The following is a 27,432-nucleotide window of genomic DNA, read 5'->3' as shown; positions in this document are numbered from 1 at the left end:
GTCTCTGTCCCCATCGGGAGGGTAGAAGATGTGGATTAGAATGTATGCGATGGCAGCCACGAGGATCAAGCTCATAGCAGTAATAAGTAAAATCAGGTTGATGTCTTTCATTCTAGAGGCTTGGCAGTTCGGGTGTTAGGCTGCATGCACATGGTCTCCATGTTGGTTTCACGAAACGAACCTGGAAACTGAGAGCTTGAGGAAGCTGCCAGATGGGTTGGTAACGAACGTATGATAATGCTTCTATGCTCTATAGAGGCGCGAATGAGATGGTATTTGTGTGCGAGAGCATGGGTGGAGATCATCATCTTAAAGGTTTCGGAACTTGTGTGTGATCGAGGGATAGCAGTGAATGGCATCACAATTCACGCCTCTTGTTCACGTTTGTCTCACTGCTGTTCAGCCAACAATCGTTATTTCAGAAGTGTTGTGCTCTTTTGGCTCCCATCCTTATTGAGAAATGCCCATTGCTGTGATCCGCGCCACCCAGTGAGGATGCAACAAGATCTTCCTCCCATTCTCCAGCAACTCCCCCAGCTTCTTTTTGATGTCCGCAACATCAAGTCCATTCTCTAGCTCCGGGATATGGAGTGAATCTCCTTTGGCAAGCAGCAACGATGCTGCGTTGAGAAGCTGGATGCCAAGCGTGTAGACCTCCTGCTTCGATGTCCATCCCAAAACATCATCTTCGTCGTTTCGAGAAGCAGCGCTGACCAAATGCTCCAGGCCTTCTGAAACCCAGTCCAAGAGCTGCCGAACAAGCTCGGGATCAATAGCAGACGCGCTTTGGCTCTTGAGAGCATTGGTCCAAAGATCCGCCTCGCGGACGTCATCAATGAACAGGTTTTGTCTCTCCTCCTCGAAGAGGACAGTGCTTTCCTTGCGGTATTCAGACAGTCTCTCCGCAAATGGAACCATGGCCCTTCCTTGACCAGAGGCCGGTGTGAATGCTTCATTGCCTAATACACGCCGAACGCCATCACGGAACAAGGCTACTGCATCGTCATCATGATAGTTTTGGACCATGAACTCCAGAAGATTCTCTCTTGCCGGGACGCATCCCAAAGAGACTGTCTTTCCGGGATAAATTGACGAATAGGACAGGATCCTCGAGGCGATTTCCGCAGACAAGTCACGAAGTTCCTCATCGTCATCGTTAAGCATGTCATAAAGAATCAAATATGCATGCAAAAACAGCGGATCCGTGGCCGCTGGAGTCTCATGCGTTCGACTCAGAACTTTAGAGAATGATCTGAAGGATATGACTGCCGCGTACCTTGATGAGAAAACCTGCAATTTGATTAGCGCTGCTGGCGCAACTTCGTGGCAATTCCAACTCACTGTCTCTTCGCTTAACGCTGACCGCACACTAACGGTCCATCTCAAGAAATCTCTGGAAAGGTTCGTGCAGGAGCTTGTGACGACCGGCTCAGTGTACTTTAGAGACAGAAGGCAACCCTGGAGTCTGAGCGCGTTCTCTGTCATTTCCCGGCTCCACACATTGTCCTGCGACTGCTGATAGAGATGATCCGCTATCTGTGGCCATTTCTCGAGGAGCGCTACTGTGATACCACGCTCCAAAGCGTCTTCCAAGGCCAGAGACAGGTTAAGGATTGCTCCGGCTTTGATACTCTCCTCCTGTTCTTGCAAAATGATCTGAGAATACAATTCCAGGAAGCGTTTTTGTTGTTCGTGTCCCGGAAATAACCAGTCAATGCGTCGCAGAATCCAGCAAGCGGCATCACGATCAGCATCCGATACGATGAAGAAGACTTCCATCACTTCCTCCAGAGAGTCCTTCATAATGCCATTCAAAATGGCACACCAGGAGAGTGAACGGCGAAGTAAAGATTCCCCTCTTGCTGTGTAGGTCCTAAACTTGCGCAGAAGTTGCGCAAGCTTCGATTCGAGCCCATATTCCGCGAAGATATTGCTTGCGAAATCGCTTGTCTCAGCTGCCAACAGAGTTAGTTGAACATCCTCAAGATTACACTGCAGTGGGTCTCCTACCAGTTTTTCTGATTCGCACGCTGCTTTCCAGAGCGTCGATCAGCATATCAATCAATACTGCCAGGACAAAAGGAGAACGTGCAATTGCAAAGTATTTTGCAAATGTTGTCGTAACTACGGACAGGATTCGCTGATGGCTGTCTTCGCCGCGTCAGCAAAAAAAAGAAAACGGCTCTGCGTTAACGCTAATATCAAACATACCGCTGGATTGATCAGAGTGCCACATCCGTCGGAGGGAGTACTGAAGACACAGTAGGTGTCCATGAAGCTGGTTTTGAGAAAACGACTGAGCTTCTTCATGCAAAAGACCAGTTGCACCCTCAATGATCTCGGTGGGACGAAGAAGTGATGCAAAGACTCGGCCCGCTTGGTCACGCACTGCCCAGATATCGCTCTTAACTTGCCGGACCACTAAATTCTGGAGCCGCTTGTCGTCATCATCGACTGTAGATGGAGTTTTCTCAGCGATGATAGCCAGGGCAGGAAAGACTTTCTGGGTTTCAGATGCTGCATCGCCCAGCATTGAGTCCCGATCCTCGGTTGCCGATGTCAACAGACGCAAAATTAGATCCACGAGGCCAGGATATTTTCCAAAAGAAATCCTCATGCCAGACTCGCAGCCTGAGGGACCTCCAAATCCAAATGTTGTTCCATGGAGTAATCGACACATCCTTGTCATCAGAACACGGAAAAGCATTAACGCGCAATTCCGTATAGCCCATCTGGCATGCCATCAGCATTCATCGTGCCAAAACGAGGTAATAAATACCGTGGGTGCTTACATGGGAGAGCTGAAAGAGTCAGCGGATATGTTCAGACACGGCATGATGAATGACTCAGTGTAGGGCACCAGCTTGGAGTTGGAAAGGATGTCCTTCAAACAGTTCATCGCATGAACTTGTGGTAAAGATAATTCTGTGTAGCTTTCCTTCTGCACTGCAGGCAGCCTGGCAATTGCCTGCAGTTCCGTAAGGACACGGTGAAACAAGGAGCCGCCAGGCTTAGACAGCGCGATACCCGTGACTAAAGCTGGCAAACCGGCAGACCGTCGCGTGAGCTTGTCCGCTTTATCGTGAATGATCTTCAGCGATTCCTGGAGACTGTTAGATGGATTGGCATAAAGGGCTGAGAAGAATGTTTACCTGATACCACAGTTCTGGTAGGCTGGAGATCCCGGGATCCGTATGTTCTCCGCAGCGTTGACAACATGTAGCGAACGTCTGCGAGACTGCCGTGAATGCTCCTCGATGTCGCAGTTCTGACAGCTGCACGAAGCTGAGAACACCAATTGCTTCGTAATCTGATCGATTGAGACCCGATGTGCTATTTGCAGGGCCGTATGTCGCATTTGCAACAATTGTATGAAGCAGGAGGCTGTCCAATAGTTGTCAATATGGTTAATGAATATCGTCAAGGTAATGGGATCTACCTCGATTCCCGAAGAGCGCGCCATGAGTAAGACAAAATATCCTTTGGTCCGACCATCAAGTCATCTGTGGCTTCATCTGTATGCCCTTCAGGAGAGTCGATGCAGAGGACAGGCTTCACCTCTTCCCAGATCTTTTTGCAGATTAGGACGATTCGATCGTGAACCTTGCGCCATGACGCCGTCGACTCTTCCGGATCACTGGCGAGGAGGGTGTGGAATCCGGGGGTCGCAACAATGTACCTGTCAAGATATGATAAGTATGATTTCTCTCACATAGCAATCATAACTGAGGTACCTCAAGGCAGAGACATAACCATGCAAAGGAGCATCTTTGATCGAGGTTCTAAAGATCCCACCGGCTTGGCCTAATTTTCTATCAAGTTTATCCAACAGTGTGTTGACAATGCCGAATTTTGTCCTATACCAGGATTGAGATGAGCTCCGATCGACGCTGGCAGATGCGAAGATGGCATGGTAGAGCCTTGCTACAGTATCTGCATGATCGGCTCTGCTAGTGTGACTTGCCAAAGATTCAGCTCTTGATGTTGCTTTGACCAATTTCTCAACTGTGTCAAACTGCTCTTGCGTGTCATTAAACAGCCTGGACACAGAGTCCCGAGGGAAAAGGCTGAGCAATGATAGAGCTGCTCCGCGAACATCTTCAAACGGATCCAGCAGAAGGTCGACGAGAAGGCGAAACAGATGCGGCCGTAACATGTCAAGTTGGAACTGCCATGGGATTCCTTCTCGTTCAATCTTGGTGTTAGCCACCCCCTTTACACGAGGGTCAACTCCTGTGTTTAGCACAATTGAAAGCGATTGTAGGGCTGCGATATGACGCTGATATGATATCCCCGCTCTCAATTCAGACTCCAGAAAATCCACATATTTTTGGAGAAATGCTTTTTCATGTTCCAAATCGGATTTGACAGTGCTCTTCAACGAGTTTGCAGAGCCCCGCAAACGTACCATGAGCTTGCGGATAAGACTCATGATTTTCTGCCTCATTTGCGCGTCAGCATCAGCTTGCATCGACGGCAAGCCTCTCATGATAGTGTCCATTGCGGCTACGGAAAGAGGCTTAGTGACATAATTAGCAGCAATGATCAAGGACAGCGTCGATATTCTTATGGCCGGTTCCGTATGCAAGAGAAACTGGCCTAGCACTTTGCTATCCAGAATAAGAGGCTCATTCCCTTTCAAGGCAGGCACAGGTTTTCCATATGCATCTAGCGTATATGGTCAGCGCAGCGTCACAATCAGGAGGAGATAGGCATTTACAGTCTTCATGGACGAATCCTGCGTTTTTACCAATGTGCAATGCGGAAAAGAGGAGTATAAGCTCATCAATGGAGCCGGCAAGTTTCATGTCGCCGGACAAAACAGAGTTGATGGGAAGATGGGAAACAAAGGAATTGAACCCGTCGAAGTCAGCTGAGAGCAGCGGTGCCAAAATAGCATTGGAGACTGGTTCCAAAGAGTCCATCGACTGTAACAAAATATGACGGACCGGATGCACCCAGCTGAACGGAACAGAAGTTACGTCCGTTGCTCCCGATTCTGCTGCAGCCTTCTTATACAGAAGTGCCAACAGGGATGCAGCAGACGGTGCATATCCAGGGTTTGTGGCATGAGTCAAGAGGGACAAAGTAAATATCATCGTAGACTGAAGTTTCTGCTGTTCATCACACTCGTCATAACTGCGGGGAGATGGGCCAGTGTAATGAGATGTTTCGATAGAAAGTGCCTCGCAGTGAGACTTCAACGTAGGTATCCAGCGCGCGCTATGTGCTATGAACCAGTCATAAAGTAGCGGAGCTAGCTGGGAAGGTAGCAACGCGTTATCTTTCACGAGTTGCTCCAATGCCAGCAAACTGGCTCGGATACGTGACCGAGGATCTGACAGCACGATACTCGGTAGCATCAAGTCCACAGCACCACGGCGTGACAATGCAGCATCCTCCGTGCCATCCTGCTGTTTCAGAACTTTGACGAGACAGGTGAGAACCTGCTTGATGGGTTTGGGGGATGCATCTTCATGTCGCAGTAGACAAACTTCAAACACGGCCAACCATGTCTGATGGGAAAGACCAAGCGCCCTGGTTTTGGCATTCCGGGACATCAAAGCAGCATCCAGAAAAACGGTGATCGCATTGCATGCCGCTCTGGTTTGCAGCCTGGTCGTGGACCTGTCTGAAAAAGTCTTGAATAATGACTGCCATACGCGAAGAACTAGACTATCAGAACATCAGAAGGGGACTCACTACATGCACCTAGGAAGAAACAATGCTTACTGATCTTGTTCACTCTCCTGAATGAATTTAGTTAGAGGTCCTCTGCTAATTCGCACGAGAACCTCTTCGGACAAGAGTTCTACATCGCTCGAGGTTAAATGGTCCAAGTCGGCAAACCCGTCATGGTCCCCGGCGTTTGCGGATAGTCCAGCCATAGTGGGATAAGAGCAGGACCATGCGCACAAATCAAACCCAAATCCTCACTTCGTTTTCAGCCCAGCAGAATGCGCGCCTATAGGTTTTTGCACTCTTGTCAGATGAATCAGGCCGTTCGATGAATTTTTGATAAAGTTCCGAATGAGGCTAGCGCCGGTAGATATTTTTTCCGATCGCCGGCTGCCTTGCGATCTCAATTTTTTTCCTTGTCGCGGACCTCGAGATTGAAACTGGAGAGCTATTCGGCGCAACGCCAGGATTGCGAAAGCCATTACCTGGTCCTTTTCTGTAGGTCCTTCAGTTCTTCCTTTCTTTTATTTTTCCTGTTCTGGGTGTGTATTCTATATTCAATCTCCGCCATGGCCATCTGGGACGCGATCAGTGGCCGGAAATCAGATTCGACCACTACACAACGGCAAGCATTCGATGACTCGACGACTACAACGTCGCAGGAAGTTCCTTCGTTTCTCGGAACGGCGGCATTACCAGACCCGTCGGAACTGCACCCTCTAGCGGGCGTGAATAAGGACACTCTTGATTACCTCATCCTCGAAGACTCAGCTCTCGATCAACTGCCCGGATCGCGATCGGCGCTACCATCTCGAGGCTGGTCTGATGATCTGTGCTATGGAACGGGAACTACCTATCTCACTGCGTTGACGATTGGAGGTGCATGGGGTCTGGTGGAAGGACTTAAAAAGACTCCTGTCACCGCGCCGCCAAAGCTGCGTCTCAACAGTGTTCTGAACTCGATCACCCGAAGAGGCCCGTTCCTTGGCAACTCCGCGGGCGTGGTTGCTATGATGTACAACGGCATCAATTCGATGATTGGTTACTCTCGCGGAAAGCATGACGCCGCGAATAGTATTATTGCTGGAGTTGTTAGCGGAATGCTGTTCAAGAGTACCCGAGGCGTGAAGCCTATGATGATCTCCGGTGGCATCGTCGGTACCATCGCTGGGACTTGGGCTGTAAGTTGGTCGTTCGGCCATGGGATAAGGATTCATACTAATGATCCGGTTAGCTGGTGAAAAAGATCCTGTTCTAGAGAAGTTCGATTTCGCTACCCCATCCCCACCCGCGCGCATTGCCAAGATTGCAGTTCGTGAAGACCTCTTTGATCGATGGCGCTTTTTTGCCGTTGCTCAAATCTCTTCATTTATCAGCTTGTATTAGAAGTTACACTTTTGCGAATTTTCGATGATTCTGTACGGATCTCTTCACTCCGGCGCTGACGGCATTGTTGCAATTATTTGCATTTTTCCATCATGGTTTTGGGGGCCGGACATGTTCATGGGTGTCTGTCTGGGTGTTTTGTACTGTACATATAGATCAATGCCTGCGTCTAGTTGCTCTCCGTGGCTAATGATGTCGTGAATATTACTACCATAAAATGATGGATCGACTCAATCGTGGACCCGAACGTGGAGTATCGGTGCTTCCATTGCACGTCTCTTGAGAATACTGGGTTGAGCCGACAGAATTTCTGGCTATCACGACAGGATTTACTCTCCCTCCCTTCCCTGAGGGGTCATCAGCCGAACGAGCTGTTCTTACTTCAGGGCACAGTACGCGTAATCCGGTTCTTCCGAAACTTAAACTTTGAGCTCCGCAGGACTTGGCAGCTGTACGGAGAAGTTGAGTTCCTGTTTATTTCCAATGCCATAACTCAAATGGCCCGATGAAATCCCCCGAGCATTGACCAATGCTTCAGGTTGCTCTTATTCAAGTAGTTTTTTTTTTTTTTTCCTCACCAAGCTCTCTCCAAGTAGTGAAGGAACAATAGTAGACTTCAAAGCAATGACTGCTGCCGTGGGCAGTTGCGACTCTTTGTCTAATCCTCAAGCGGCCGACGGATTTGCTTCGCCTCTATGCAATTGTAGATTAGTTACCGACTGCTATAATAGTGATCGTCCTAATGCGTCAATGATTAAATCATCATGCTACATGCATTATGCATCGGAATTATGGGCGCGCTTCTCGCGGCCATCTTCATTTAGAGAGTACATCAAAACTCCTGCCCTGCTGATCATGCTGATCTGAGGCCATATGGCCCATATCGAAAGATAAGGGTCGATGTAAGATTCGAACTCCTGTCCATCTCCCGTCCAACTCCCGTCTCTCCTCTTCTTGGATGACCTCATGGGCGCTGTTTAGCCTCGGGGCCGTGCAGCAGCGTGGATCCGTCCTGACATGTGATTGGTGCCTCCCATCTTGGCTCCATCCTGCCGGAATTCGCCCCACGTGATCTGCCCCATACTGGTCGCATTAAGGCCATAAGATTTTACTGGAAACGGTTTAGCGGCCTATCATTCGAATGGTCAACAGAAAGCCTAAGGCACCCAAGACTGTGGCTTTATTTTCTTTTTTCCCAGACATTTTCCGATCCAAACGCCACCCTTCCCTACGCGCCGGAGACGGGCGCCATGCCGTTGTGTCTCAACCAGTCCGGCACGCATACGCATATTGCGATCCTCTCACTCCTTGCTTTGAAAGGCTCCTTTCTTGCGCCCTGCCGTGCTGTTCGGATCAAAGAAAAATAAAGGCGTCAAGATCAGTTAAATCTGTCTTTCTGATCCAAGAGACACAAATTTGAACTGTCTCGGGCCTTCGGGTGTGGCTCCGTTGCTCGCTGGAACAGAATTCCGGCACTCCATCCCGTTGCGATCGCGGTTCGTCCGGTCACTGCGGGAGTGATCGATGGTGTCCCCCGGTTCTTCGCCACCGGCCTCGGGGTCAGAAGAGCCTGTTCAACCAACCCGTCCGAGTCTGATTACACACGCTCCGGAAACGTTCGCGAGCGACGATGGCCATTCCCAGTCGCCAGTCTTGGTTGAGCCGGATGCAGAGCCGTCTCCAATATGCAACCCCACGCAGGTGGCGAGCCCTCTGACCGGGATCGTTGGCCGCCAGAATCATGCCAGGAACACGCCGTTCGCCGGGCTCCAGATTCGAACAGATCTGCCAACGGGTCGCCCGGTCACGCCCCATGAGTCTGATGCGCCGCCTCTGCACCATAGCTTGTCGGCCGCGAGCCTGCCGCACCGGACCCCTAGTCGGCGTGGCGGCCGTCTGAGTTCCACATCGAACACGGACTCGCTGTCGCCGTCGTCGGCTTTGTCGTCAGTGATCTCTTCCCCACAGCTGGCTGCCATGGCTGATATTACCCCGTTGCCTTCGCCGGTGAGCGGCCTTGGTTCACCGTGGCGGTCCGGCGGACGACGGCTGTCGCACTCCCTGTCGCGGACATCCTCCACGCTTTCAACAAGTGGGTCATCTTGGAATCTGCGATCGAGTGAATCCTCTGGCATCTTGCGCTCCAGCTCGTCTCGCTCCCGAACTCGGCAGTATAGTCGTCGAGTAGTAAATGACGGTGATGTTCGGAAAGACAAAACCGACGGCCAGGAGATTCATCGCGGCCGAGGCGACAGTCGTTCAAGTGAGGGGACGCCCAAGACGAGCGTTCCTTACCTAGAACCCATTGACACGTCCAAAGCGAGACAATCGGAGGGAGGGCCGTCTCCAAGTGACGAGGTTTCGGATGACATTAGTCTGCATCGTGAACAGTATCTTGCCGTCCAGCGGGGGCTGGCGCAGGTACCTGCTCGGCCGCCTACTCCGCCACGCTCTACACCCAGCCAGGATGATGACAGTGAACCACAACCGATAATCAAGACTGTCTCGACCCCCGAAGGCCAGGATGAATTCTACTTTGTGAAGTCCATACGCTCCAAGCAACCCCGTAAATACCGGAAGTTGCGTCAACTGGGTCACGGTACATTCAGCCGAGTTAGTCTGGCCGTACGGGTCTCGGACGAGGCAAACGGAAATAGTGGAAAACATGCGCGGACAACAAGCTTTTCCTCGCAAAGACTGGTTGCTGTCAAGATTATCGACTATGGGCCTGCGGGCGGCGCCGACGAAAACCGCATCGAAGTGTCGCTGAAGCGCGAAGTCGATATCCTCCAGTCCATCAATCACCCCTCGTTAGTTCAGCTGAAGGCGTTTGGCAGTGATGAGAAACGTGCTTTGCTGGTACTTGACTACTGTCCCGGCGGTGATCTGTTCGACTTTGCGACGAGCGGGGGTAAGCTCCTTACTCCGCGATTAATCCGAAGGATCTTCGCGGAACTCGTTGCTGCTGTTCGTTATCTGCATGCCAACTACATCGTCCACCGCGACATCAAGCTGGAGAGTATGTTTCGATAGCAGTTTGCTCCGGCCCGCTGTGTCCCGCTGACCCAGTCACAGACGTTCTTGTGAACCCGACTGCTCCAGTCATCGAACAAGTGAGTGACTGGCGGACCTACGACCGGGCGGTTGTCACTCTGAGTGACCTTGGTCTCTCGCGGCGGATCCCCGAGCCGCCCGAGAGTCCTCTTCTCCACACGCGTTGTGGGAGTGAGGACTATGCTGCGCCCGAGATCCTCATGGGTCAGCCCTACGACGGTCGCTCCACAGATGCCTGGGCGTTGGGTGTCTTACTGTATGCCATGATGGAAAGTCGGCTCCCGTTCGACGCACTGCCGGGCACGCGCGGCGATCCCGAGAAGCTTCGGGCCCGCACCCCGCATCGAATCGCCCGGTGTGAATGGTCGTGGTACCGTTACGCTAATGAGGATGGCGAATGGGACCCGGTCAAGGGCGGCGAACTGGCCGGCGCGCGCGATTGCGTCGAAGCGCTTCTCAAGCGCAGCACGCGACGTGCTAGTCTGGACGACATCAGCAAGATGGAGTACGTGGCGGATGCTATCTGCATTCCCGATGGAATGAAGAGGGGGGACCGAGAAGTGCCGTGATTGATTGCTCTTTCTCATCTTATTCTTCTGACCGTCATCTCTTTGCTCGAGCATGTTGTTTCGATTGCCTACGACCTTGTTCATGTCTTGCATTGATGTTACGATCTGCTGTATCATATTGGTACGATATCTTATGTCGTTATGGCTGTTATGATTGCGACTTAGACATTAGACGTATACATGTCATAGAGTGATAATGATACCTTTGTACAGTACTATATTTATACGTATGTGTGTATATCAGTTGGCGTATGTTTGTTGAGCTGATTGCCGTGAGTGAGTCATAGTGCCCGATGTCGGCCTTGTAGCCGGCCACTGTCGATCCGTCGCTGAATAATTCCCTGCTCTGATTGGTCAAGCTGCCACGGCATGTTCCTCGGAGTTTGCGCATTCGTCCCCGGATGGATCTGAAACCTTAACGAACCCTACCGTTTTCGAGCTTCCCCAGCTCACCTCCCACTTTCTTTTTGACCAGAACATAGAACGAGGAGTGAGCTGGCGTCAATTGGAATAGGTTCGGAAAAATATTCGTGTATCGGACGCCTCCTGCGAGGAATTAATTATGTTTCTATCTCAAACACGGCACCGGCTGCCGTCGGCCATTCTGGCCGCGCGCAATGCCTCATACCCTGCGTGAGTGCGCGTGGTTAATTGTAATATACTGCAGTGAACTGACTGAGATGGATTTGACAGCCGTCTTCTGTCCACGACAATTGCGCGCCGGAACGCGTCGTCGGACGATGAAAAGCCTCTGAACAGAGTCTCCCGGACTATCACGGAGCCGATTTCGCAGGGCGCCTCGCAGGCTATGCTCTATGCCACCGGTCTGACGGAGAAGGATATGAAAAAGGCTCAAGTGGGTATCGCCTCGGTCTGGTTCACGGGCAACCCATGCAACAAGCATCTGCTGGATCTCAACCACAAGGTCAAGGAGGGCGTTGAGAAGGCCGGGTTAATCGGCTATCAATTCAACACCATTGGCGTCAGTGATGGAATTAGTATGGGTACGGACGGTATGAAATACTCGTTGCAAAGCCGCGATCTGATCGCAGACTCCATTGAGACGGTCATGGGCGGACAATGGTACGACGCCAACATCAGCATTCCCGGTTGCGACAAGAACATGCCGGGCGTTCTCATGGCGATGGGGCGGGTAAACCGTCCCAGTCTTATGGTCTATGGTGGATCGATCAAGCCTGGCTGCGCGGTGACTCAAAACAACGCCGATATTGATATCGTTTCGGCATTCCAGGCCTACGGCCAGTATATTTCTGGGCAGATAACCGAGGAAGAACGGTTTGATATCATTCGTCATGCTTGCCCTGGAAGTGGCGCTTGCGGTGGCATGTACACTGCCAACACCATGGCTAGCGCTATCGAGGTTATGGGAATGACCCTGCCCGGATCGTCTACGAACCCCGCAGAGTCCAAGGCCAAGCAGCTGGAATGCCTGGCGGCGGGTGAGGCAATCAAGAGACTGCTTGTTGAGGACATTCGACCTCGTGATATCCTGACGCGACAAGCCTTTGAGAATGCCATGGTCCTGGTCAACATCACTGGCGGCTCGACCAATGCGGTCCTTCACCTGATCGCCATCGCCGATTCCGTCGGCATCAAGCTGACCATTGACGACTTCCAGCGCGTGTCTGACCGCACGCCTTACCTGGCCGATCTCAAACCGTCTGGCAAATATGTCATGAACGACCTGTACCAGATCGGCGGCACCCCCGCTCTGATCAAGCTGCTGATCAAGGAGGGTCTGATTGACGGCTCTGGCATCACCGTGACTGGTGAGACCCTAGCCAAGAACGTGGAGAATGCACCCGACTTCCCAGCCGATCAGAAGATCATACGCCCACTGTCCGATCCGATCAAGAAGACCGGCCACATCCAGATTCTGCGCGGATCGCTCGCGCCTGAGGGCGCTGTCGGTAAAATCACCGGCAAAGAGGGGACCCGCTTCACCGGTAAGGCCCGAGTCTTCGATAGCGAAGACGACTTCGTCGCCGCGCTGGAGCGTGGCGAGATCAAGAAGGAGGAGAAGACGGTTGTTGTGATTCGCTACTGCGGACCGAAAGGTGGTCCGGGCATGCCTGGTAAACTTCTTCCCTCCCTACTCCCCATCCTTCCAGCCCTATGCTAATCGTCGAACTTTTTGCAGAAATGCTCAAGCCATCCTCCGCCCTGATGGGCGCCGGCCTGGGCAAGTCCTGCGCTCTGATCACCGACGGCCGGTTCTCCGGCGGCTCGCACGGCTTCCTGATCGGCCACATTGTGCCTGAGGCCGCAGTGGGAGGCCCCATCGGCCTCGTCAAGGACGGCGACATCATCACCATCGACGCCGAGAAGCGACTCCTGGACGTGGATGTCTCCGCCGAGGAGATGGCGAAGCGCCGTCGTCAGTGGGAAGAGGACCGCGATAATGGACGGTTGCCGCCGACGGGCTTGACGATGAGGGGCACCCTGGGCAAGTACGCTCGGTAAGTTCTTTCTTTCTCTTCTCCCTTTGCTGGTTAATCTAGTTACTCATTCGTTGTTCACAGGGCGGTGTCCGATGCAAGCCACGGTTGTGTCACGGATAGCTTGTCGTAAAACCACGACCTGGAAGTCGATAAATAGCCCGATGCTGTCGGAGGGTCCTAGTGATTCTCACAGAAGGATATCTTTGCCCATGGCAGAAAGCAGACTTCTTTATCTGCGAAAATGGTTTGTAAAAAAGTTCCTGGACCTATGACATACGGATCTGATGATCACTGCTGTCTCTACCGCAAGAGACCTGATCATGAAATTGTACTATCAACGGAAATACAAAAAAAAAAAAAATAATACAGTTACGTGGTTATGGATTGATCCATTTGAAGTCGTAATTCTATACCAGAACATTAGGGTATGAACATTCCTCAACCAAGAACTCTAAACCATGGATTATCTTGAATGAATGAATTACGCTCGTTTCGTCCGATTCCATAGTTTTACGAATTCTTGCTTCTCGCGCACACCCAGACCGACTCGTTTGACGCGTCCGAGGCGCGCGAGAGCCTCTCCGACTCGGTCGATGATGGCTTGCTCTTCCTTGGTGAGTTGGGTCGAGTCTCTGTCGCCAGAGGAAAAGTCTAATGGTGTGCTGGTTGAGGGCTGGCTTATACTCTCGACGGCTTCTGCGACCCGCACACGGATAAAGTGCGTCGGCCGGCTGAGGAGGTTCCACAGGAAGGTAAAGTAGCTTGCCGGAACAGGGGTGGTGATGTCGGCTGGTGTTTGGCGGACGCTAACGGGAAAAATCTTGGTTCCGGCAGGGAGATTAGCCACGATCGACGGGCTGAGAGGGAGAATGCCTCTCCCGTTGGTGGTAGTGCACTCTGGGAATACCGCAATTGGTCGATTTGGATATCGTGCGATCAAGTCGGAAAGTTCGACCAAACGGGCATTCGGCGGTGGCAGGACTTGCGGCTGTGCAAACGCGCGCAAAATCGCGTGGAAGAGCGAAATGCGCTCTACCTTGCGAGTATTCGGGTATGAGGCCGTAAAGACGGGGTCAAATACCGCCGCCAAGTATATCGCGTCGATGGGCGATGTAAACGACGACGCAATGATAGATTTTCCTTCGGGGAGACGGCCCCCATGCTGCTTCGCCAGTGACCTACCAGAATGAGAACACATTTCAGCCCGTACAGCAAACATTGACCTTACCCTCTTTTCACGCCATCGACCTGTAAATCAATCCACCAAAGACTCGGCACCCCCAATATGCACCATAGCGATGCTTTCTTACCCAACGAGCCGATTGGAAACCATTGTAAGATAGCAAAATAGGCCACACAAACTGTCACAAGTAACGGCAGGCGGAAGCAAAAGAGGAACACATGCAGCGGAAGCGCATAGCCAGATGGTTGCGGAGGAACAGGGAGGAAAGGCGCAATGCCCGATCCTGTACTATCTTAGCCACTTCTCCATAATAATATCTTCCATTCAGGAAATACCTCGATCTCGAAACTGGGAAAACTTCTCCATGTACTGTGAGTCGTCACTGGGCGTGTTTGTTTAAGACAAATACCAACATGGCTTTCGAGGATTCATCCGTCCGCAAAATCGAAGGCGAATCGGGCAGAGAATCACGACAGTAGAGAAGAAACCCTCCACGGAAAAGGAGCGACAGAGGTCAAACATATGATAAGGAAAGCCAACTGGCGAGCACAGCCAGGATCGAAGCGTGTCGTGCGAGCTCAACAGTTAGAACCTCAACCCGAAAAATTCCCGTCGGGCATGTGAAACGCCGAGTCTCGAGCACATACGGAGTTCGCGTTCGCATAAAATCACGTGATTTGCTGTCAGTCTAGTATTTAATTGGCGATTTCTAATTACATGTTACGCGTAATCCTTTGAATGAATTGCCTATTTTAGTTAAATAGTGTCTCGGACGGTACTGTAACTATCCACCGATATACTCAGTCTGCCATACTCTTTCAAACCCACAAAACCAGAAACGCAAAGCTCGGGAGGCTTCGAGAGCATGTAGGTGGCTAAAGGTAAGTAATATAATATACTATCCGGCTTAGATTCCAGGCCGGTCAATTTTCGGGACGCTGGCCAAAGACGACATAGCTGCGGAGTTCATCCGTGGTTAGTTCTATTAAATCGCCCAGTACGGAGTTGCTCAAAATCACTTAGGGAACCTGTGCGGATACTCACAAGTTCAGCAACAAATGAGCGTCACGCTTACGACTGTCGGCACGGGCCTCGCTGGCAAGGAGCATAACCGCCGCTTTGGCCACGTGCTTATAGCGCGTCAGAGCAGCTAGGTCGACACCCTCGAAGGCGGCCTCGCCCTGAGCCTGGTTCCAGGCGCCGAGCTTCTTCTGTACGACGAGGTCAATGCCAGATCATTTATTTCTGTGTTTGGAGACAAGGGGCTACTGACGAGATGAGGATCCTTTGGCCAGACGCTATAGGGTATGATGAACTTCTCCACGTGGATGTTTACGAAGCCAGCATTTTTGAACCACCGCTCCAGTTTGACCCCTGGACGTGCCTCATAGCCGGCCATTTCGAATGCGCCGTAAACTTCCTCATGGTACCGTTGGAGGCCAGTGCCGTTGAGACTCCCGTCCTCCGAGCAGGGGTAGCAGTCCCAGTCTTGGAACTCAACCCACCCGCCTGGCCTGACTGGTCTGATTTCCATTAGAGAGTCAAGAAAGGAAGCATGCAAAAGTTCAGATGCCGTACCGATAGCACTGCTCTAGCAACCTTCCAAAGCCCCTGATTGCGAGAGCCAGGTTTCTCGCGTGAATAAAGTCAAATGGGTCTTTTTTCATAGTCCCATTCTGACTCGATGTCGTCCACCAAAAATTTCACGTTTGGAGGAACTCTGTCAAAGCTCGTCGGTTGAGCCACTCTACTACGATTGCTAGGTCGGACTGACAGAGTCGGCTGGATGGGGCTCAGGCCATAACCGATTACCTGGAACAAACGGACCCGATCTCAGCCTATCAGGGGTCACTTCCGATAATATTTTGTACCTCTGCCTGTGGGTGTTGATCCACTACAATGAGTCAGGATGCCGTATCCTGCGTTCGCCAGACTCAGCAAACGAGCTTACCGAAATCAACGGCCCAGATACCTGTCCCAGTGGCAAGGTCAATCACGCGCTGGGGATTCCTGATTGGAGCCAGGTACAGTTTCCGGTGCAACACCTGGAGACAAAGCTCATGCAACATGTCGAGGCGGTCGCTTTCCGATTCATCGTTCAACAGCAAGTACGCTATCAAATAAGGATCAGCTTACGGATCTTGATCGGGTGGTCAGGCAAATAGAGGTCATGCCCTACATCCATCGCGGAATCCATGATAACAACGGCCGTTCTCATGGCGATAGTCGAGCGCTGATGTGGTCAACGATGCGGTGTATGACGATCTTTTTGTAGAAGAACATGCGTGAGCATGGTTGGGTTTCTGAGAGTCATCATAGTGTCATATCGCGCACAATTCATCGCCATAAGACGAGACATACTCATACTGTGCGGCTCAGGTGAGCAACACGCTTCGATTTATCGCATTGAGGGTTCTCATACGGAGGTGTCCACTTCAACATTGACCTGGGCATTGTTGGTGGTCTGTTCCGGCGCTGATGTTTCCGCCATGGTGAAGTAATTTCCCGTTGAAATCCAGGAAAAATGATGATTCACCGATCACACACTCAAAATAGTTGAATTGTGAGAGACTGGAGTCCGTGTTGTATGCAGAACTGTTTCGAATAGTACCCAAAAACTTGTCGCAATGACCAACAAGGGCTTTGTGACTTGTTTCTCTGTGGGCAGCACTCGGACCGAGGCTCCGTATTAATATGTAAGTGGACAAGGATCAAGATCTAGTATTTCACTGTCTTTTTGCACCTCTACCAAAGCGGGAACAGCACCGGTCGTCCTTCAGGGTATATGGTGACATGATGTCTTTCTCATGAGACTGAGAGACCAGGGGCCCTGTCCGGGAGGGGTCTTCGGATTCCAACATACGTGATTGTTGTTTGTAAAACAAGCATACTTTAAGCATTCTACCAGACCTCAATGGCTGACAATGTCTTTTTATGAGCTGTAGTTATATTGCTATTTCATTCTACATCTAAATGTAAGGTCGTCCTATCCGGCGTCCACATTTATTGTTGGCCGTCTACAAGAAGTAACGATTGGAATCTACTTAGTATGGTCAGTCGTTGGCCGCTACCACATGGACACGGGCTGAGTGTGCGTTATGTGCATGGTGGGCTTATGTGATGTGTTTCTCTGCCCAGCAGCGAAGCCATCCTCCTGCACGGCTTCCGGAACCCTTGCAATGGCTAGAACGTTCCATTCGCTCCAGGGCATGGGTGCAAAGCTCATTGCTACAGTCGTGTGCGTGCAAATGCAGATTTTGTATCTATTCATTGTTCCATTGCATGCATTACTCAGATCCAAACGCACAATGATGGCAATAGTATTGCCTCTTTGTTAGCTTGATTCAGTGGAGCATCCTTTGATGCCGGCGCTACTAACCCTAACTCTATTAGTCCCAGCGCAGCAACGTCGACATCCAACATTGACCTGTCAGTAATGAAGTATGTGCTTCCCTTTCATAGTAAATGGTGATGGGACTTTGGATTGTGCCACTAGCAGCACAAATTATGGATCAAGAGGGGCAGATACTAAACATCCTGACTTGCATTATTAACTAACTGCTACCGATCCTGACAGCCTCCTTGCTTGATGCCACTACCGTTCAGCAACAAAGAAATGACACTTTGCGACAAGCAAATCACACCGCAAGCATACTGTACCCATGAGGATCGGCATAGAACACCACAAGCTGAACCGTCTGATCACGAGAAACACTCACACCACCGCTAACACTCAACCAGCTAATAGGAAATCTAAGGTGATCATGCCCATTCTCATCCTCCTCAGCCTGATTTGCGGTACAAAGTATTCAGAGCATTCGAGCCCTGTTTAGCAATTTTGACGAGATCACCCAAGGGGAGTCCATCTGCCTTGACACCAAAATCGACGTCGTTTCCACCTTCGATCGAAACGTTGCCGTTGTCTTCGCTGATATCGAGGGAGGCACCCTGAGCCAGACTGACTGATGGATCGTCGCGTTTCTCTACCTCAGCCTTGGATACCTTTGGTGAGTTGTGTTCGAATTTGGGGGCCTCGTGATTCCCTACAATGGATGAACCGCGCTTGTACTTAACAATGCCTGCACTGGCCTGATGCGCTTCAATAGAGCCAGTCAAGTCGCCATGGACAGACCCAGCGGCATGACTGTCGAGAAGGTCGCCTGCGTCAATGTTAGTCAAATAGTCAATATATTAAGTCTAATTGTGGCATCTACCATTGGCAGGGTTGACAGGATAAGCAGCAACGAAGAAAGTAGAAAGAGCAACAGCAGAAGCTAACAAGAGGCTCATTGCAGCCATAGTGCTGGTTTCGGCGTGAGGTGTTCAATTGCGAAAGATTATTGATGATGCAACTGGGCGGGATCAAGTCAATGGCAACGAGGATGGGAGAAGAAACCGGAGAGAGGTAATAGAAGGGAGTATTTATATGGGTATTGCCACGTACGGTGCCGGCATCCGAGAAATCTATAGCTGGAACGTGAAATGCAACTGCAATGCACTGGATGTCACGGAGTTGAGATGAATAGTTGGAACTTTTCGAAGCTGTTGTACGTTCTTCCGATGACAGAATGAAGTGACCACCTACCATTATGGATACACTACCGTCACCTTGCGCCATCTTACGCCAATGAACGTCCGACGGGGCGTTTGCATCGAGATGGCTCCCTAGCAATGTATTGCCTTTTCATGCCAGGTACGTCCGGGCAAGGACTGGATGTGATAATCTCGACCGTGGATTGGCTGGCTACATATGCGCGAGCTGACAGATGGAATACATGCAGTCAATAGCTTTATTTTCTTTGTGTGGTGCAACAGCAGCACGTGGGCGATGGAATGCTGTTTCTTTGTAGCTTCCAAGGGAGCTTTGTCGGAAAGATCCTGCCAGAATGATATTCTATAATGCACATGTTTGTGGGATTTCCCGGTAAATGAATGCTCTGACAGACAAAAGGTCGACCTTGTAGAGACATTGACTATGATATCCTTGAATCGAATGACCCTGTATTTCATGCGGACTTTTCCGTAATTTCGTAGGTTAAAGGTCTCCATATTGGCGCAAAAGGAGTCATTGACCGGACAACTCCGTAAAGTCGACGTCCTCAGTGAAGTGTTGCCCAGCGCCGGCTTCTATGCTCCAATCGCTTGTCCAATGGACTGATAGAATTGGTAATTTGATTGCAAGCAACACGGTGTTGGCTCGGAGACAGTTTCTTCAGTACTTCGATTCGATCCTTCTTCTTCATCTCCTTCGTCTGCCTCATCATCATCCACAATACAATCATCATCCTCTGCCTTTTCTTCTCAAGCATACTAGTTCCGACGTTCATCCGTCATCGTCCCCATGGTCATCATGGGGCACTTCATCAAGGCCCGTTCCCCAAGCCCTAAACCTTCTTTTGAGCATATCGAGGACATCGAATGCTTGTCCAAGACAAAGAAAAAAGTTCATGACGAGGGCACGAATGTGGTTCTCTGTTTCATCTCCAAGATGATTGGATTGATGGGTGTTTTTCTAGCCTTTGTGGTTGCCGTCACCTTGATAATTTCCAAGGATGCCAGCCCTGTCAATGACATCTGTCATGGTCATATGGTTTACTACAGTGCGTCCACGTTCAACCGAAAGCCTCCCAACCCATGTGAGGAGCAGAACTTATATCGATGCTCCACTAGGTCCGGTTACGAAGCACATCAACACCAGCCCGCACCATGTCTTCCTGAACGGGGGCTTGAACATTACTTCGATTTATACGGGCTCTCCGAGTACAGAGGTCGATGCTGCGTGGAACCGAACGTTTTACGACAGTAAGCTCCTCCAATATGCATCGATGCCTTGTTCAAGAGATTGTACTGATCCATTGCCCTAGTGGGAGTCTTCTCTCTTCCCGAGCGTGAAGCTCTCAACGCTGGCCGTCACAAAGACGACATTCGCATTCCAGAAGGTTATAAATATGCTGGCGAATACATGGCGTGTCATGAGCTACCCCATCAGCTGCATTGTGTAGTGAGTATTCCCAAAACGGACACATTCTGTTCCGCTAGTTAGCCCTAACCGTGCGTGGTCAAAAGAACTTCCTCCGCAAGGCAGCCTGGGTGAATTATCCGTACTACAAATCCAAGAGGATCATGGAATTCAACAGCACAGATAAAGAACTTGAGCACCATCTCAACTATTGCATTGAGATTCTACGACAGGTCCTCATTTGCAATGCCGATCCCGGTGCAATCGGATACCGCCCTGTGCGTGACTACGGGAGTCCCCCGTTCCCAGATTATGACACGCTGTGCAAGTGTGGTGACTGGGGCGGCATAGTGGAATATGCGTACGAAAATCAGGTCTCTGGTCATCCGACGAAGAAGCCGTTTGCCCCGGAGAAGCAAGACCTCGTCTGATGAAGGCCCTGGTGGAGATTCCAGTTATGGCAGGACGGGTTGGGCAACCGAGATTCAACAAATTCTGTATCACTACTCAGCTTTGTTTAATCGAGCCGAACAGTGCTCGCTTATTACTTCTGATAATGAGAAATCAAATTATCGTGGCTGCCAACGAAGATGCCAGCAGAAGTGATATATATTCCTGATTTAAATACAAACCCTTAGCCATAAAGTATTGCTTTTAACACCAAATATTTATTGACGAGAATTCAGTATATTACAACCGAACAAAACAATGCGATCCACAGAATGTACAAATTACGCCAGGAGAGCCAGCAGAGCCGGAATCACGCCCAGAACTCCTGAGCGTACGGCGGACACATGGCTCGCGGCACCAGTGAAGAGCGGTGCAGCGGTCATGGACGTCGAGGCGGCTGTCAGATCCCATGTGTTGGAATCAGCGCCAGAAGCCGGGACAGAGGTATCCACTGCAGGCGGAGTGGTTGGCTGAGGAGGAGGAATCACTTCACTCTGCTCTGCTGGCTGGGAGGCCGCAGGAACGGGCACAGAAGACCAAGTCTCGACCGGCGCAGCCGTCGAGGTAGTAGTGGCGGGAGGAGCCGTCTGCTCAGTAGCAGGAGCAGGCGGGGGGTTGTTGGCACTGGAATGGGTGGCCACGGACTCCGCGGGAGGAGGATTCTGGTGTGTGCTGGCCGATGGGCACATGGTGACAGTTTCCATGACAGTAGAAGTCATGGTAATGGTCTCGACTATCTCGTCATCAGACTCCGCTGCAGTAGGCTGCTCGACCGGCGCATTCGGGGTCGTGACCGTGGCGACGTGCGTAACGGTCGAGGTGGAGTCGCAAGTTTTGCTGTCCGAAACGGGGTCTCGGTTGGGGCCGGCATTTCCATTGGGCGACGAGTTGCCGTGACCAGATGTGGGAGCCGCGTTGTCGTGGCTGGACTGAGTGGCCTGGTTGTCGTTGTTCTGACTAGATTGAGTGGCGGGGTTGTTCTGGCCAGAGGGAGCTGCAGTATCCGGGTTGTTCTGACTGGATGAAGTGACCGAGGCGTCCTGGGTGGACTTAGTGGTGGTGGTCGACGGTGTCGACGCGGCAGCCGAAGAGGTCGAAGGAGCGGGCTTGTCAGCAGCGGTGCCCTGGGTTGTCACAGATTCCGCAGATCCCTCGGTGTAGGTCTTAAGGTAGTTAATCTCCCAATACGCCTCCTTGAACTCCTCTGGCTTGGTTGCCACGAAGTCAATGCAACTGGCCAAACCGTCTCCCTTGGTCAAGGGGCACGAATCTCCCTGGCCAAAGACGCTGCCGGCCCAATCGCCGCAGAAGGTCGTATCGAACACAATCTTCTGCGGCTTGAACTCCTTACCAATATCGCAGGTGCCCTGGAAGTTGCCCATAGGAGTACCGAACTCGGACACATCCGGCGAGCCGCTTTCGATAGACTTTGGAATGGCAGAGCGAGGGAAGAACCAGATCTTGATGAACTTGTCCGTCCACTGTATGGCGTAGACACCGCCGCCCTGCTCGTTGAATCCGGTGCCGTAACTACCGGGAGTGCCCTGGACAGTGCAGCCCGCTGGGCCGGCAGAAAGCGAACACTGGTTGGAGGTCGTCGTGCCCGACTGGTCGTCGTCACTGGTAATCTGGCAATCACCCTTCGTGTGGAGAACCATGGTATCCTGGGACTGAGTGTTGACGCCCTCGATGATATCGATTTCTCCATCATCCGGCCAGGCATCACCCACCGTCCAGAACGCGGGCCAGGCGCCGCAGACACTTCCCGGCATGTGCTTGATATCCGCAATCAACAGCCCATGGTCCATCTTGGTCTTAGATTCCAATCGGACCGACTTGCGACCAATGTCGGTCAGACTGAGCGTATTTGTATGGTCAACTCCAAGGTACACACTGCCCGACGAGGTCACATTGACGAGACCTTCACCCTCGGCAATCTCCCTGCTGACATATTGTACGAATCTGCTCTGCATTAGTTTGTGTTTCCTCACACATACTCGCGCTCTCAACCCTACCCATTCGTCGGATCTCGCTCTGCAAAGAAAGAAAAGCCATCCAAGAAGTCTTTTCCAGAAAGACTCTCCTTGAGTGTGTATGTTTGCGCCGCGGCCAATGATGGGACCAAAGCGGTAGCCCCCAGAGAAAGGAGCGAAGGACGCATTTTGTCTAGGATCCGAGATACACAACGAACCAGCCGTCTGATGCTAACTTGAGACAAGAATCGAACTACGAAAAAGAAGCTGGACAGAAAAAGAGTGACGCGGCACAGCCTGCTTCAAAGAATGACAGTTGTAGCAATCGCAATGCAAAGAGAAAGGAGTGAAGACGGCTCGGCCGGTGAGAGAAGCGAAGCGGCACGGAATATGAGGACAAAGAGAAGAATAGTACGCCAGGTACTAATATGTGCGGTTTTCAAACGTTTCAATCTGGGATGATGATACTGGGACAGATCTCCATCTGTGCTGTTTCATGGTCTAAAAAACTACCTGCCGAGTCTCGACCCTGTTCAGTATGTCGGGTGAGAAAGTCTAGAAATGCAACCCTCTGGCAACCACTAGCAACGGGTGTCCAAGACCCAGTGTGGCCAAATCAGACTGGTTTGCTTCATTGTGCCCAAACTCCTAGTTGTCTCCATATTGAGCAGCAGGGTGCAGTGAATGGATTGATTGGATTCGTAGAGTCCTCTAGTTAGGGCAATCGGCTCACTGAGTGGTGGCTTAACGGGTGGAGTCACCAAGAAAGCATCGCATCATCATCGCTCGGATGTTTTTTCTCGATCTGAAGAGGCGACAACAAAGCGGCCTCGACGGGCGAGAATCGAGTCAAATTTTTCTGTTTCCACTTCACAATGCCTAGCGTGACAATTGCCACGCCAATTCCGCGTACAATTCGACGCTCCAAGGCAGTTTGTCCCTATGATTCAAAGGCCAACGGCCGTTCATTGAGAACCGGATCGCGCGGATCATGCAGCAGGGCGCCTGCTAGTCGCCCAACGGCCCGAAGAACTCCAACCCTCCAACTCAACTTGAATCCAAAATGGTGGGGGCATGGGAGGAATCTGAAACACAAGGCCTCCTTGTCTCCGTAACGACCTTATCCACCTTTGGAGTTTGGTGTCGGAACATTCTTTGGCGATGAAAGGGACGATTGGTCTTTGGTTGGTTCTTGACCCAGGGCGGTAAAGTTAAACTTTCGGCTGCGCATATCGTTCCCCTTGGCAGGGTCCCTCTGCATAAAATCTTTATGTTTGCATTGTTTGCTTTATCCCCTGGCCTTGGTTGAGTTGGTTCTGACATCAGCATCTGACGATTCGCCAATGCGTTGCCTTGATGAATCGTCGAGGACTCGCGCCACCACCCACAAGCCAATGCGTAAAGTGGATACTGCTCTTCCAGCCTGGCTGCCCACTGCCGTGGATTGCTCGGCCCCTGGCAGCCAGCAGGTCATTTCCGCCCAACCGCCAGGAACCAGAAAGCTTTCGAATTCCGAGGGCTGAAGATCCGTATGAGATCCGCATGATTATCAGTCTCCACGCCAGGTACACGTTTTTTCCTGTAGGGTTATCCATGATGCCATGTAGTGACCGCCTCGATCTGGGCAGGAGTTCTAGAACTTCGGATCCTCACAGACGCCGAGCTTCTCGTAAGACTCGTATCTTAAGCCGAGAGAGCTGAGACATTGATTCGGTACGCCCATAAGCCACTCCAGCTTGGACTTCGTAGCTTGCTAGCTCCAATGCACTCATGCCTGAAGACCTGAGCGAATTCCCAATGCCCTAAAGCAGTTTTCGATCATCACAGCTGAGAACTTTTGGCCAAGAAGCAGCTCGAGGCGGACGGATTATCACCAGTACTAGGTACTCATGTCGTGAAGAACTCATTGACTATGACACCCCGCATTTGTATGGGGTCAACTTGCAGATAGACGTTTTCCTATCGCCTAAATTGCGCAGGAAAGGAAGTCCTCGTGTGGTTCTATGTTCACTGATACGTCGACCCCCGAAAATCTATTGTTGAGTACGGAAAATCCATCCGAATAATACTAGCCAGTCCTCATGAATAGTATGTACAGCCATGTGAATGTACAAAAAGTTCATCGTGAAAGCGCAGCTAAGATTGTATAACCCTCAATGTCGACGACCGTCCTTGCAAGCCATCCCTCACGTCTTCCGGCAGGTCATCCTCATCCGGCCCTTCATTGTATGCATTCCGCGTTCTAGGTTTTGCGTGGCGCAGCCGGTCTCCGGGAAGAATGTTCGATTGATCGATTGCCTCCTTCTCATCTTGTTCTGGAAGACATTAGTATCGTGCTAACAAGGAGCTCGATAATGGTTCAAATGGCATACCCAGCATCTCGTCTGAGTTTGAATACGGCGGTTGGATCGGATCCTCGATCTCATCTTCATCTCTCTGCACCGGCACAATATCAGTCAGGTCACGACGGGTGTCGCCAACGTATGAATTGTCGATTGGTGTACTGGGAACAGGTGCTGGGTCGTTCTCTTCTTCGTAGGCGTCATCAGCTTCTCTCTCTGCGGGATTTGACATGGCCGACAGTCTTCTCTCTTCTTGGACGCTGCGTAAGCTGATAAAGATGAATCTGCTTCAGAAATATGACGTCCCAAAAAGATCCAGGATTGCCCGTTGGCGTTTCCATTCGGTATTTATGATCTCCTCATCGTCTCAATGTGGCTATCCATGTGATAATCCTGACATCAAATACGGGCATGGAGGCGTCGATACATCTAATGTTTCTAGAAGCCGTAACGAACGTCACCTCGAATGTGGCTAAGAATGAATAATGCGCCAAACTCAGAATAGAGCGCCATGCTTCGGAAGCTTGTTCCAACCAATTCAACTTTGTTTTGGCAATTTGGACCAGGGGGCGTTGTGACGAGGATATGACGCCGGGTTTGGCCACAGATGTCGGCCTCTTTAAACTATACGCGTGGCACGCTTAGACGATGCCTCTTCACGAAACCCTTTCTCATTTTCGCAGCTGTATGGACATTAATGTGAGCAATGTCGGGACCATTCGAAGATCTGAATCCTGTCGGGATTTCACCTGAGGACCGCGTCAATGCTATGCGCGGTTACAAGGCGTATGTTCATTATTTCCAGGCTTAAACAGGTTTTTGCTAACTTGATCATGTAGGACTCTGAGTAATCCACGAGTGTCCAACGAGGCAAAGCAGCATGCCAGAGATATGCTCGAGAATCAGCTCAATGGCGACGAACCGTCAAAGGATATCCATGATTTGAGTAATCCGACAAAAGAGAGAAACCGTGTGCAGGGAGGATACAAAGCGTGAGTTGAATCAGAGTCATTTTTGCATGATGGTCATTAACGGAATTTTAGGGCTACCAAGAACCCACGTGTGTCCGAAGCGGCGAAGGAGTATTCGCAGGAAAGGCTTGCCCAAATGAGCACCATGCCGCAACCAGAAGAATAGATCTGTTCCAGTACAGTATTCTACATGACACGTATGTATATGACAGCAACATAGAATGTACAGGCAATTGGTAATGTCATTAAGCAACGTCCTCACTCCAGATGAAAACATCCGGTTTGATGAGCTTTTCTTTCACAAGCATTCCATTGATCGCATCATTCGAGTCAACCCGTCGGTACCCATCATCCAATGTCCTCTCAATTCCCGCCGCGACATGCCGTTTGGCGAGCCTTCTGCGGATAACCTGTAGATCCGCGTCCACGAAGACCTTGAGATCCATTAACGGTGCAACCTCCCTCCACCCTTCCTCGTCCAACAACAGGTAGTTCCCCTCGATGACGAGAATCTCGGCGCTGGACGCATGGAACGAATGCCCATCTTCCACAGGATCTTTAACGGCATGGTCAAACGAAGGGAAAGCGATGATTTCCTCCTCCTGTGTACATTCGGAGGTTGTTGTTGCATCCGCCCATGAACGAAGCTTACGCACAAAGGAAACAAACCCCTGGACATCAAACGTCCAAGGTGCCCCCCGTCGGATATACGCCTCTTCGCGGTTCGGCAAGGTATCCAAGGTCGACCGTGGCAGGTGGAATCCATCCATCGAAACGAGCACGGCCCGTTGTTGCGTCTCCGGATTCGGACAACCATTCCCCGCCGGCGCGCTGGAGCTAAATCCCGATCCCGACTCCGACACCGTGTCCGACTCGGAGTCCACAAGCGACGAGGACGCTGATGGCACACGCTCATTCAGTCGGCGGACAACTTCCTTGGCCAGGGTTGTCTTGCCTGATCCTGGCGGCCCGGCAATGGCGACTAGAAAGCGGCTTTTCGTATGTGTCGCCGCTTTAACATTGATGAGGTCGGTGAGACGAGCATATTCTGCCTCCATTTTTTGGCTAATTCTTCAGATCGGTTTTCTAACGCATAAAATATCGAACGGATACTTGTCACAATGGAGACACATCAGGAGAGGTAGTTGGCCCGGGAAGATTTTCGATGTTGCTCCTGAGAAAAATATGGGGGGCATGCAAATCTTTATGAACGAGCCGTGCAAGTATGGGTACTTGTTAAATAGCACCTACCAGGTACTCCGTACTTCTCGTCGATATGAACGCGGATGACAGTGATCCGGGAAACTGCCACGAAGTACCGATAACATCCTAACATCAACCACTATAATCACGGTCTCGGGCATTGATCTTCTTGTGATTCTAGGGTACAAAAAGTTCAACTCT

The 27,432-nt window shown here is 51.0% G+C and overlaps 11 protein-coding genes across 11 annotated transcripts; 5 read left to right on the top strand and 6 right to left on the bottom strand.

The window, feature by feature from the left end:
- Nucleotides 1–450: 450 nt before the first annotated feature.
- On the bottom strand, nt 451–5,888 carry VTN49DRAFT_485 (uncharacterized protein; the record flags this gene model as incomplete). Its single annotated transcript, XM_069412841.1, has 10 exons — nt 451–1,290; nt 1,342–1,955; nt 2,011–2,151; nt 2,212–2,732; nt 2,793–3,103; nt 3,153–3,384; nt 3,440–3,679; nt 3,735–4,668; nt 4,721–5,676; nt 5,734–5,888. 10 exons carry the CDS (start codon nt 5,886–5,888, stop codon nt 451–453), a joined length of 4,944 nt encoding a protein of 1,647 aa, XP_069271388.1.
- Nucleotides 5,889–6,248: 360 nt separating this feature from the next.
- On the top strand, nt 6,249–6,937 carry VTN49DRAFT_484 (uncharacterized protein; the record flags this gene model as incomplete). Its single annotated transcript, XM_069412830.1, has 2 exons — nt 6,249–6,860; nt 6,914–6,937. 2 exons carry the CDS (start codon nt 6,249–6,251, stop codon nt 6,935–6,937), a joined length of 636 nt encoding a protein of 211 aa, XP_069271387.1.
- Nucleotides 6,938–8,589: 1,652 nt separating this feature from the next.
- Nucleotides 8,590–10,688, top strand: VTN49DRAFT_483 (uncharacterized protein; the record flags this gene model as incomplete). The annotated part of the gene is made up of 2 exons (XM_069412819.1): nt 8,590–10,084; nt 10,141–10,688. The coding sequence occupies 2 exons, from the start codon at nt 8,590–8,592 to the stop codon at nt 10,686–10,688; spliced, it is 2,043 nt and encodes a 680-aa protein (XP_069271386.1).
- A 562-nt stretch (nt 10,689–11,250) lies between these two features.
- Nucleotides 11,251–13,280, top strand: VTN49DRAFT_482 (uncharacterized protein; the record flags this gene model as incomplete). The annotated part of the gene is made up of 4 exons (XM_069412808.1): nt 11,251–11,321; nt 11,382–12,784; nt 12,850–13,168; nt 13,232–13,280. The coding sequence occupies 4 exons, from the start codon at nt 11,251–11,253 to the stop codon at nt 13,278–13,280; spliced, it is 1,842 nt and encodes a 613-aa protein (XP_069271385.1).
- Nucleotides 13,281–13,631: 351 nt separating this feature from the next.
- VTN49DRAFT_481 (uncharacterized protein) lies at nt 13,632–14,699 on the bottom strand (the record flags this gene model as incomplete). Its single annotated transcript, XM_069412797.1, has 3 exons — nt 13,632–14,328; nt 14,379–14,616; nt 14,669–14,699. The coding sequence occupies 3 exons, from the start codon at nt 14,697–14,699 to the stop codon at nt 13,632–13,634; spliced, it is 966 nt and encodes a 321-aa protein (XP_069271384.1).
- Nucleotides 14,700–15,373: 674 nt separating this feature from the next.
- On the bottom strand, nt 15,374–18,632 carry VTN49DRAFT_480 (uncharacterized protein; the record flags this gene model as incomplete). The annotated part of the gene is made up of 9 exons (XM_069412786.1): nt 15,374–15,544; nt 15,607–15,856; nt 15,912–15,944; nt 16,108–16,145; nt 16,205–16,227; nt 16,285–16,446; nt 17,989–18,074; nt 18,136–18,493; nt 18,548–18,632. 9 exons carry the CDS (start codon nt 18,630–18,632, stop codon nt 15,374–15,376), a joined length of 1,206 nt encoding a protein of 401 aa, XP_069271383.1.
- Nucleotides 18,633–19,683: 1,051 nt separating this feature from the next.
- Nucleotides 19,684–20,723, top strand: VTN49DRAFT_479 (uncharacterized protein; the record flags this gene model as incomplete). Its single annotated transcript, XM_069412774.1, has 4 exons — nt 19,684–19,933; nt 20,004–20,135; nt 20,198–20,334; nt 20,400–20,723. 4 exons carry the CDS (start codon nt 19,684–19,686, stop codon nt 20,721–20,723), a joined length of 843 nt encoding a protein of 280 aa, XP_069271382.1.
- Nucleotides 20,724–21,023: 300 nt separating this feature from the next.
- Nucleotides 21,024–22,903, bottom strand: VTN49DRAFT_478 (uncharacterized protein; the record flags this gene model as incomplete). The annotated part of the gene is made up of 2 exons (XM_069412763.1): nt 21,024–22,704; nt 22,758–22,903. 2 exons carry the CDS (start codon nt 22,901–22,903, stop codon nt 21,024–21,026), a joined length of 1,827 nt encoding a protein of 608 aa, XP_069271381.1.
- A 1,948-nt stretch (nt 22,904–24,851) lies between these two features.
- On the bottom strand, nt 24,852–25,289 carry VTN49DRAFT_477 (uncharacterized protein; the record flags this gene model as incomplete). The annotated part of the gene is made up of 2 exons (XM_069412752.1): nt 24,852–25,030; nt 25,088–25,289. The coding sequence occupies 2 exons, from the start codon at nt 25,287–25,289 to the stop codon at nt 24,852–24,854; spliced, it is 381 nt and encodes a 126-aa protein (XP_069271380.1).
- Nucleotides 25,290–25,763: 474 nt separating this feature from the next.
- VTN49DRAFT_476 (uncharacterized protein) lies at nt 25,764–26,194 on the top strand (the record flags this gene model as incomplete). The annotated part of the gene is made up of 3 exons (XM_069412741.1): nt 25,764–25,843; nt 25,897–26,049; nt 26,101–26,194. The coding sequence occupies 3 exons, from the start codon at nt 25,764–25,766 to the stop codon at nt 26,192–26,194; spliced, it is 327 nt and encodes a 108-aa protein (XP_069271379.1).
- A 79-nt stretch (nt 26,195–26,273) lies between these two features.
- VTN49DRAFT_475 (uncharacterized protein) lies at nt 26,274–27,086 on the bottom strand (the record flags this gene model as incomplete). The annotated part of the gene is made up of 1 exon (XM_069412730.1): nt 26,274–27,086. One exon carries the CDS (start codon nt 27,084–27,086, stop codon nt 26,274–26,276), a length of 813 nt encoding a protein of 270 aa, XP_069271378.1.
- Between the last annotated feature and the right edge of the window lie 346 nt (nt 27,087–27,432).

The sequence above is a fragment of the Thermomyces lanuginosus genome (assembly GCF_041956635.1).
Source record: "Thermomyces lanuginosus strain ATCC 200065 unplaced genomic scaffold VTN49scaffold_16, whole genome shotgun sequence".
NCBI classification, from domain to species: Eukaryota; Fungi; Ascomycota; class Eurotiomycetes; order Eurotiales; family Trichocomaceae; genus Thermomyces; species Thermomyces lanuginosus.
This window is presented reverse-complemented; position numbering and strand designations above follow the sequence as displayed.